At 42.4% G+C, this 11,184-nt stretch overlaps 1 protein-coding gene across 1 annotated transcript; it reads right to left on the reverse strand.

The window, feature by feature from the left end:
• Positions 1 to 4,245: 4,245 nt before the first annotated feature.
• On the reverse strand, positions 4,246 to 10,827 carry LOC142312262 (uncharacterized). The gene is made up of 4 exons (XM_075351193.1): positions 10,708 to 10,827; positions 10,527 to 10,624; positions 7,232 to 7,322; positions 4,246 to 6,176 (listed from the first exon to the last, which is right to left on the reverse strand). Exons 1-4 carry the CDS (start codon positions 10,790 to 10,792, stop codon positions 5,386 to 5,388), a joined length of 1,065 nt encoding a protein of 354 aa, XP_075207308.1. The 5' UTR covers positions 10,793 to 10,827; the 3' UTR covers positions 4,246 to 5,385.
• Between the last annotated feature and the right edge of the window lie 357 nt (positions 10,828 to 11,184).

Consider the following 11,184-nt stretch of genomic DNA (forward strand, 5'->3'; position numbering starts at 1 on the left):
AACTGACAGAATCTATGGATGGTAGGCTGTTGAGTGTCATCATAAAAAAAAGGTGGCTATATTAGTCACTAATTTTGTTGGGTTTTGTTTTTGCATGTCAGAAATGTTTATTTCTAAATTTTGTGCAGTTATATTGGTTTACCTGGTGAAAATAAACAAGTGAGATGGGAATATATTTGGTTTTTATTAAGTTGCCTAATAATTCTGTATAGTAATAGTTATCTGCACAAACAGATATCCTCCTAAGATAGCCAAATCTAGAAAAACCCACTCCAACTTTCAAAAATATTAAGCTTTGATACAGTTAGGTCCAGAAATATTTGGACAGTGACACAATTTTCGCGAGTTGGGCTCTGCATGCCACCACATTGGATTTGAAATGAAACCTCTACAACAGAATTCAAGTGCAGATTGTAACGTTTAATTTGAAGGTTTGAACAAAAATATCTGATACAAATTGTAGGAATTGTACACATTTCTTTACAAACACTCCACATTTTAGGAGGTCAAAAGTAATTGGACAAATAAACCAAACCCAAACAAAATATTTTTATTTTCAATATTTTGTTGCGAATCCGTTGGAGGCAATCACTGCCTTAAGTCTGGAACCCATGGACATCACCAAACGCTGGGTTTCCTCCTTCTTAATGCTTTGCCAGGCCTTTACAGCCGCAGCCTTCAGGTCTTGCTTGTTTGTGGGTCTTTCCGTCTTAAGTCTGGATTTAAGCAAGTGAAATGCATGCTCAATTGGGTTAAGATCTGGTGATTGACTTGGCCATTGCAGAATGTTCCACTTTTTTGCACTCATGAACTCCTGGGTAGCTTTGGCTGTATGCTTGGGGTCATTGTCCATCTGTACTATGAAGCGCCGTCCGATCAACTTTGCGGCATTTGGCTGAATCTGGGCTGAAAGTATATCCCGGTACACTTCAGAATTCATCCGGCTACTCTTGTCTGCTGTTATGTCATCAATAAACACAAGTGACCCAGTGCCATTGAAAGCCATGCATGCCCATGCCATCACGTTGCCTCCACCATGTTTTACAGAGGATGTGGTGTGCCTTGGATCATGTGCCGTTCTCTTTCTTCTCCAAACTTTTTTCTTCCCATCATTCTGGTACAGGTTGATCTTTGTCTCATCTGTCCATAGAATACTTTTCCAGAACTGAGCTGGCTTCATGAGATGTTTTTCAGCAAATTTAACTCTGGCCTGTCTATTTTTGGAATTGATGAATGGTTTGCATCTAGATGTGAACCCTTTGTATTTACTTTTATGGAGTCTTCTCTTTACTGTTGACTTAGAGACAGATACACCTACTTCACTGAGAGTGTTCTGGACTTCCGTTGATGTTGTGAACGGGTTCTTCTTCACCAAAGAAAGTATGCGGCGATCATCCACCACTGTTGTCATCCGTGGACGCCCAGGCCTTTTTAAGTTCCCAAGCTCACCAGTCAATTCCTTTTTTCTCAGAATGTACCCGACTGTTGATTTTGCTACTCCAAGCATGTCTGCTATCTTTTTGATGGATTTTTTTCTTTTTTTCAGCCTCAGGATGTTCTGCTTCACCTCAATTGAGAGTTCCTTAGACCGCATGTTGTCTGGTCACAGTAACAGCTTCCAAATGCAAAACCACACACCTGTAATCAACCCCAGACCTTTTAACTACTTCATTGATTACAGGATAACGAGGGAGACGCCTTCAGAGTTAATTGCAGCCCTTAGAGTCCCTTGTCCAATTACTTTTGGTCCCTTGAAAAAGAGGAGGCTATGCATTACAGAGCTATGATTCCTAAACCCTTTCTCCGATTTGGATGTGAAAACTCTCATATTGCAGCTGGGAGTGTGCACTTTCAGCCCATATTATATATATAATTGTATTTCTGAACATGTTTTTGTAAACAGCTAAAATAACAAAACTTGTGTCACTGTCCAAATATTTCTGGACCTAACTGTATTTATGAGACTTTTGGGTTGATTGAGAACATAGTTGTTGATCAATAATAAAAAAAATCCTCTAAAATACAACTTGCATAATAATTCTGCACACAGTGTATGTACAGTATGTATGTCCGCTTAAGGGATCCGCACCGTCACATTTACAATCATGAAATTTTGCACAGACACCCCATGAGACTCAGGGAACATCATAGACTATGATTTGACAAAAAAATGTAACCCCGCGCTTTGCAGTTACTGTTCAAAAAACCTGCCTCCATTAAGGTTAATGGAGTTGCTAGCTATAGGTTATTAATAGCAGCTGTGATTGGTTGCTATAGAAACAAAATAAATTATTAGTATAAGAAGCTTATGTGTGAGGTAATATGATGTCAATGGGGAGACGGATAGAAACAGAGAGACATAGGCACAGAGTAAGAGGCAGACAAGGAAAGAGACAGCGAGATACAGACAAGGAAAGAGACAGACAGACATAGGCAGACGGTGAAAGAGACAGACGGGTAAAGAGACAGACACAGAAATAGAGAGAGACTGACACAGAGACAGAGACAGACAGAGAGATAAAGACTGACAAAGAGACAGAGAGAGACTGATATAGAGACAGACAGAGACATAGACAGTTACCATCTCGGGCAACGCCGGGTACTATAGCTACTGTAGTTCACTATAATTTGATTCTGTCACATGCAAGAATCAGATGATAGGTGTGAGAAGATGGAGATATTAAAGGGTTTATCTGTTTTTTGTTTTTTTTTTTACTATTAGTCTACATAGATACATGCAGGTGGATACCAACTACTTACCTGCTCTCTGCTGTGAGCTAGTCTCTCCTTGCACAGAGGTCATGTGACTGCTCCTGCCGGTATATTCCTGCTTCCTGTGATGTCGAAGCAGGAGCTTACCTTACACTCTGTTGACGGGCATCACAGCTGATGTCATCTTGCTTGACAGCCGTCTCCCCACTGCCTAACTCCACACAGGCGCTGTGAGTTAGTGTTGAGGTACAGTGCGATTCAGCTTCTGCTCAATAGTCCTATAAAGTAATATGTGTGTGTATACAGTGTGTCCACCCATATCCTGTCCACCGCCATTAACTTGAGAATGGCAGCAGCTATATGCATAGAAGTGGTGTCTAGGTATAGTAAAGTAACCATGCGATACGCAATGAAACCACCTACTGCGCCACCTGGTGGAAAACAACGGAGTTAGCATTTTTATCTCAAAAACGGAATGAGAGAGAAAAAAAAGGGAATTACAAAGTTGTAGGGCATCATCAATTCAATGCGTATCGACAACCTTGCATACAGAAATGTTATGATTAGAATGTGTAAAACTCACAAGGCTGCGGACGTGAAGCGATACCTCATGGAGACCTTCCTACAAGTCATTGGGTATGGTGGCTGCGTGGAGTGGCCTCCACGCTCACCTGACCTGACAACATTGGACTTCTTTCTGTGAGGTCACATCAAACAGCAGGTGTATGCGACCCCTCCACCAACATTGCAGGACCTCCGACAACGTATCACAGATGCTTGTGCAAACGTGTCACCTACCATATTGCACAACATGCAGTAAGATGCAGTATATTGTCCAGATGTGCATTGCAGCTGACAGTGGCCACTTTTAGCATCAAGGTTAAATGAGCGCCATATGTGTGATCAGCATTCAATGTTTTTGGGGGGGGGGGGGTGTCATGGGTTTCATATCATAGCATTTCTGTATGCAAGGTGTCGATTTGTATTGATTTGATGATGCCCTACAATTTTTTAATTCACTTTTTTTCCCCTCTATCTCATTCCGTTTTCGAGATAAAAATGCTAACTCCGTTGTTTTCCACCAGGTGGCGCTACAGGTGGTTTCATTGCGTAGCAATGACCTCACCAGCGCCATGCTTATACCCGCCCATAATCTCACTCCTGCGCATTTAGCTCACCGGCGTGAGGGCAGCTATGTTTTCTGCTCTGCCTGCGATATGGCAGAGCGAACTGCGCTTGCACGAGCCGACCTAACTGCAATGCTGCAGAAGGTGATTCTTTTAGTTTAATAGGGAAAAAATCTGGTGACAGGTTCCCTTTAAATAAAAATCATTGTGTGAAAGAAATTGTGTTTAATTGTGATCTAAAATAAAACCCTGATCTTATACACAGGCTGCGGATTATAAATACTTTTTTGGAGTAAAGTAATTACGATTGTAAAATGATAATCACCAGGTTTGGTCGGAGACACCAAGGTTTTATATAAGGGAATATAGAAGAACTGACAATGGACACACGTGGGAAAACTGCGGAAGGAGATTTATTGTTTCTTACACATAAATTGGTAACATTAAGATGGATTCAGACGACTCCGACAAAACGGGATTAATAAAGTTCTCCTCAACCGAGGGAACTGAAAGGAGTTTCCACTTTATAGCCTGACATCGTCTGGCCAAGGTAAGTATATCAGCAATAACAATTTTTATATTTTCAGGGAAGTTATCGAGTCCTATATTCAGGATTGCCAAGTGGATCATCCATTTTTAAAATGAAGACCAGTAACAGATGAAATTAGATCAAACACCTGCTTCCAAAATACCATAACTTTAGGACAGGACCACCATACATGCCCCAGCGTGCCTTTCTGAAGACACCCTTTCCAACAGGAAGGGGAATAATTAGAGATCATGTGAGCCAATTTCCCTGGAAGCAGACACCACCTTGTATGAATTTTTCAGTTTGTCCTAGGTGATTTATACAAGCTGAGGTCCTATAAGTGCATTCCAAGGCGGCCCACCATTGTTGAGGGAAGAATGTAAAAAATAGCTCTTCCTCGCATTTTATGACAACTTCAGATCTTCCAACGGGGAATTTAAAAAAAACTATATAAAATGGAGACCCCTTTAATATTATATTCCCCTTCTGAAACAGTCTATGTAGAGAGAGAGGAGGTGAATTGTACCCAATGTCAGATCCTGTACTAAGGAGATGTCTTACTTGGAGGTACTAATAAAGACAGTTTTGATGTAATCGAAATTTGTCAACTATCTTCAAAAAGGATGTTAACTGAGAATTGCTATAAATAGCCGTCAATTTAAATTTGCTACTATTTTCCCAATTAGCAAGGCTTAAATAAAGGATATGGGTTTCTAAGGATCTAATAGAAATATACAATAAAACAAAAGAGAGATTCCCTTCACCCCACCCCCTCCACCAATACAAAAGGAGAGGAGATAGTAGGGAGCTCAAAAATTGCATTGGATGGTTTAACAAACTATACTTACAAAAGACTTTGAGTATCCCATATGAATTTTTCTTAGTGGTAAAAAAAAATATATATTTTCAAGTAAAACATTTCTCACCTTCTAGTTATAATGGCTTCTACCCTTGTAAGATTTGTGATGTAAGATGTTTAAAAATAATCCATTTGTCTGCAAAATATTTCCCTCATTCTTAAAATGGCAAGGGTTTCTCCTCTGTGTGAATTTTTTGGTGTTTAGCAAGACTTGATTGATATACAAAACATTTCCCACATTCTGCACATGAAAAAGGCTTCTCCCCTGTGTGAGTTATCTGGTGTGATACAAAATGTGCTTTTCGATTAAAATGTTTCCCGCATTCTGAACATGAAAAAGGCTTCTCCCCTGTGTGAGCTCTCTGATGTCTAACAAGATATGATTGATCTGCAAAACATTTCCCACATTCTGAACATGAAAAAGGCTTCTCTCCTGTGTGAGTTCTCTGATGTGTAACAAGATGGGATTTTTGGCTAAAGCATTTCCCACATTCTGAACATGAATATGGCTTCTCCCCTGTGTGAGTTCTCTGATGTGTAACAAGATGGGATTTTTGGCTAAAGCATTTCCCACATTCTGAACATGAATATAGCTTCTCCCCTGTGTGAGTTCTCTGGTAACTAACAGATTCTGAAGAAAATCCTTTCTCCCCAGTAAGAATTTTTTTATTAATTTGTTTATATTCTGACGTTGAAAATGGCTTCTTTGCTGTAAGAGCACTTTGATTTTTAATGCTGCTTTTGTGACATTTATTTTTCTTAATAGCCTGTAATGAATCAGAAGGTAGGACTTGTTTAATAAAATCAGATGATAAATCTTTTGTGTAGAGGAATGATGGTATATCTGGAATAGAGGCATTCATTTCAGTTATATCTTGTATGTTATCAAGGTCATCGGATTTAAAAATTGAAGATGTCACTTGTGCCTCTAATCTCCTGGTGCAGTCATCTGCCAAGAATAAAAATTATTTTCAATAATATTTAGAAATTTAAAGATAAAATTTATAAAATAGTTTGTAATGCTGTTACTGGCATCCCTGCACTGTCCTGCACTCTTTCCCCGCTGCAGGTCTCCTGGGAGTGTGCTTAGCTCATGCTCATATATTCTTCAAAGGCCAGAGTTACCCGGAACCTAACCTAACCCGGAAGCTCCTCACAACCTATGGCTGAGAGGAGATAGGTATTTAAAACATCCTTCCCCTATGGGAGGTGCCTGGGCAACGTGGTTTATCCTTAGAGACGCATTGCTAGTTGTCAGTTACTGTGCAGCTTGCTGAGTCTTATGCTGTGTGTTAATACGTAACTGTTTCCTAGTATCCATTGTAGATGCTGCATCTATCTATACCAGCTGTACCTGCCATAACCGCTGCACCTGCTTACACCAGCCGTCCTATCTACACCCAGCCACATCAGTGACTGTCAGTATCCAATCGCCGACCCCTGCAGTCAGCCATCACAGTACATGGACTCTCTGGCAAAGCATCTGGCGGCTACCTCCAAACACAAGCCTATTCTTACCATCAGAGGCTGCACATGTGAACATATAGTGAACATGGTAAATAAAAAAAAAACAATCGTGTAATTGCACTTGTTTAGGTCTCTTCATCAACTACAAGATTATTATTTAGTTTCTCCCACTGAGAGCAATCAATCTTTATTCAACTGGAGAACACGGCACCAAACTAAGAATCTAGGAGGTCACCAGCATCATCACCCTCCGCTCTCTCTTACGGGTCCACTATACAGATTATACTTTTCTCCCCATGAATTTCGTAGGATAGGATGGATCCTACCTGTAAGATCTGGGTGATACAAATCTTATTCCAACAGATGGACATCCAATGGCCAAAATAATGGGGACATTGTTGGTTGGAGGAGCATGTGGTGGTCTAGCAGCAGAATGGTGACCATTTGATATGGCCGGACTATAACCCTAATAAAGCAGCCACAGCCGGTGACTGAGAAGAATCTGTGACTTCTCTGCATTTAGTGGTCACTACTCACCTGGGCTGTTATCTGTAGGAATCTCCTCTTTACACCACTCATCTCCCCTCACATATGTCTCTGTAGTATTAATATGGGGCAGATCTTCCCCCTGAAACAAATATTGTAAAAGTCACAGACAGATGGAGAAGTCACATCTATGATCAGCTCTAATTCTGCCATCTCCACCGCTCTCATTACACAAGTATAAACCATATAAGGCTATGTTCGCACTGGAAAATGGAATTTTCTCAAGAAAATTCCGCAGGCACTGAAAGATTACCGCACCCGCGGTAAAAAAACACGGAAAACCGCATGCGGTTTGCTGCGGTTTTACCGCGGTATTGCCGCGAGCGGGTTGGTACATGTGCTTTATGGCATTCAATGCAATAAAGCACATTGAAAAAGAAAAAAAAAATAATTTCCTTCTTTTAGATAGATAGATAAAGAGACAGAAGAATAGAAGGGATAGATAGATAGACAGATAGATAGATAGATAGATAGATACAGTGCCTACAAGTAGTCTTCAACCCCCTGCAGATTTAGCAGGTTTGATAAGATGCAAATAAGTAAGAGCCTGCAAACTTCAAACAAGAGTAGGATTTATTAACAGATGCATAAATCTTACAAACCAACAAGTTATGTTGCTCAGTTAAATTTTAATAAATTTTCAACATAAAAGTGTGGGTCAATTATTATTGAACCCCTAGGTTTAATATTTTGTGGAATAACCCTTGTTTTCAATTACAGCTAATAATCGTCTTTTATAAGACCTGATCAGGCCGGCACAGGTCTCTGGAGTTATCTTGGCCCACTCCTCCATGCAGATCTTCTCCAAGTTATCTAGGTTCTTTGGGTGTCTCATGTGGACTTTAATCTTGAGCTCCTTCCACAAGTTTTCAATTGGGTTAAGGTCAGGAGACTGACTAGGCCACTGCAACACCTTGATTTTTTCCCTCTTGAACCAGGCCTTGGTTTTCTTGGCTGTGTGCTTTGGGTCGTTGTCTTGTTGGAAGATGAAATTACGACCCATCTTAAGATCCTTGATGGAGGAGCGGAGGTTCTTGGCCAAAATCTCCAGGTAGGCTGTGCTATCCATCTTCCCATGGATGCGGACCAGATGGCCAGGCCCCTTGGCTGAGAAACAGCCCCACAGCATGATGCTGCCACCACCATGCTTGACTGTAGGGATGGTATTCTTGGGGTCGTATGCTGTGCCATCCAGTCTCCAAACGTCACGTGTGTGGTTGGCACCAAAGATCTCGATCTTGGTCTCATCAGACCAGAGAACCTTGAACCAGTCTGTCTTAGAGTCCTCCAAGTGATCATAAGCAAACTGTAGAAGATCCTTGACATGACGCTTTGAAAGTAAAGGTACCTTACGGGCTCGTCTGGAACGGAGACCATTGCGCTGGAGTACGTTACTTATGGTATTGACTGAAACCAATGTCCCCACTGCCATGAGATCTTCCCGGAGCTCCTTCCTTGTTGTCCTTGGGTTAGCCTTGACTCTTTGGACAAGCCTGGCCTCGGCACGGGTGGAAACTTTCAAAGGCTGTCCAGGCCGTGGAAGGCTAACAGTAGTTCAATAAGCCTTCCACTTCCGGATGATGCTCCCAACAGTGGAGACAGGTAGGCCCAACTCCTTGGAAAGGGTTTTGTACCCCATGCCAGCCTTGTGACCCTCCACGATCTTTTCTCTGATGGCCTTGTAATGCTCCTTTGTCTTTCCCATGTTGACCAAGTATGAGTGCTGTTCACAAGTTTGGGGAGGGTCTTAATTAGTCAGAAAAGGCTGAAAAAAAGAGATAATTAATCCAAACATGTGTAGCTCATTGTTCTTTGTGCCTGAAATACTTCTTAATACTTTAGGGGAACCAAACAGAATTCTTGTGGTTTGAGGGGTTGAATAATAAATGACCCTCTGAATAAACTTTTCACAATTTAAAAAAAAAATAAAAAAAGAAATAACATTCTTTTTTGCTGCAGTGCATTTCACACTTCCAGGCTGATCTACAGTCCAAATGTCACAATGCCAAGTTAATTCCGAATGTGTAAACCTGCTAAATCTGCAGGGGGTTGAATACTACTTGTAGGCACTGTAGATAGAGGACAGATCACTGCATTTCCCACGGTCGGCAGTGAGTTCACATTACCGGCCGTGGGAAATGACCGGTAATTACCTCTGCTGTCTCGCTGCGAGGTTGCATTCATTCAGCGCTGTGTCAGTCGCGGCTGGATGTAAGCAGCGCAGGACCTGTGGATTACGCCGGAGCTTTGTTTCGGGAGGGGTTAATAAAATGGTGAACGCCTCGTTAGGCTTGTTTGTGTTTTATTTAAAATAAAGGATTTTTCTGTGTGTTTTATTCATTTTACTTACGGGTTGATCATGTCAGCTGTCACATAGACGCTGCCATGATCAAGCCTGGAGTTAATGGCGGTGATCCGCCACCATTAACTCCTTGTATTACCCTGACTGCCACTGCTACATGGCGGCAGGAAGAGCCGGGGACACGCCGGTACTGCCGCATAATGCATGCGACAGTCCCAGGGCAGCTGATATTCTCGGCTGCGGGAGGGGGAGGGAGGCGGGGGACATTAACCCTGCCCCTCTCCCTCCCCAGCCGGAGAATACCGGGCTGCCGCTGTGTGCTTACCTCGGCTGGACGGTAAATATACAGCGGAGCCCACGTGTTTTGTTTTCTATATTTCTGTTTGCTTTCTATGTGTATTCTATGTGTCTGTGTTCTATGTCTGTGATATGTGTGTGTGTGTGATCTGTGTGTGTGTGTGTGTGTTTACTCTCTGCTCCGCTTCCTCTTCCTGTAATGACATCTCTTCCATGCAAAACCGCAGCCAAGCGATGTACATTACCGGAGGTAAACCGCGAAATACCGCAGGGAATAACGCAGGAAAACGCAGTGAACCGCACAGAATTTGCTGCCTGCGTTATTCCCTGCGGGATTTCACGATTACATTGGAGTCAATGGAGTGAAATCCCGCAGCGACGTGCGGAAAAGAATTGACATGCAATTGTTTTTGCTGCGGGAATCCCGCAGCAAAACATGCAGCTGTCAAATTCCGCATAGTGCGCACAGCATTTTTTTTTCCCATAGGTTTTGCTGGTGATTCACTGCAGAGATGTTATGAACATTTTCTGCAGCGAAACATGCAGCAAAACCGCAAAAAATCCGCGGCAAAATCCGGTAAGTGCACACATAGCCTAATACTGGAGGATAAAACAAGACTGAGCACAAGACCTTCACAGCCGTCTACACATCATAGGGAGATTTCATGACTCCTTCTCTCCATCTACCTGATGATCCTGAAGAACATCGGGGTCTTCTTGTTTACAGTCCTGTAGGAGAAGAGGACGGGGACATCTCTCTGGTGTTGTCCTCTTACTGGATAGAACTGGAGGAGACACATACAGGGACTGAATTCATTCCTTACATACAGATAATTATAGGCCGTGTGTATTTAGTCCTGTCTATTACCTGGTGATGTGAGGGGCTGGGGAACCTCCATCATGACGTCCTTGTACAGATCTTTGTGTCCTTCTAAATACTCCCACTCCTCCATGGAGAAATAGACAGTGACGTCCTGACACCTTATAGGAACCTGACACATACAATGATACCGTCACCCCCGATCCCTTCATAGCGTTACTGTATAATGTCCCAGCATTCCCAGCAGTGTCACCTCTCCAGTCAGCAGCTCAATCATCTTGTAGGTGAGTTCTAGGATCTTCTGGTCATTGATGTCCTCATGTTTCGGAGGGTGAGGTGGAGGCCCCGTGATTGGGCTCAGGGGTCTTTCCCATCCCTCAGACACAGGGGCCTGACAGCGCTCACTAGAGGTCTTCTTCACTACTGTGTAATCCTGGTTATGGAGAGACACAGTAAGAAATCTCACTCCAGACATTTCCAGAGTCCTCACCTCTCCAGTTCTGTCCATCTGTTATTCCCATAGAT

This window comes from Anomaloglossus baeobatrachus, chromosome 5, assembly GCF_048569485.1.
Source record: "Anomaloglossus baeobatrachus isolate aAnoBae1 chromosome 5, aAnoBae1.hap1, whole genome shotgun sequence".
Classification (NCBI taxonomy): Eukaryota; Metazoa; Chordata; class Amphibia; order Anura; family Aromobatidae; genus Anomaloglossus; species Anomaloglossus baeobatrachus.

Bases quoted from the DNA above. Each gene is read 5' to 3' on its own strand.
- LOC142312262 (XM_075351193.1), bottom strand. From the start codon at position 10,792: ATGGAGGAGTGGGAGTATTTAGAAGGACACAAAGATCTGTACAAGGAC. The intron at 7,323-10,526 runs GTAGATGGAGAG...TATTTGTTTCAG, and splicing joins ATGTTCTTCAGGATCATCAG to GGGGAAGATCTGCCCCATAT. The intron at 6,177-7,231 runs GTGAGTAGTGAC...TATTCTTGGCAG, and splicing joins TCCTACAGATAACAGCCCAG to ATGACTGCACCAGGAGATTA.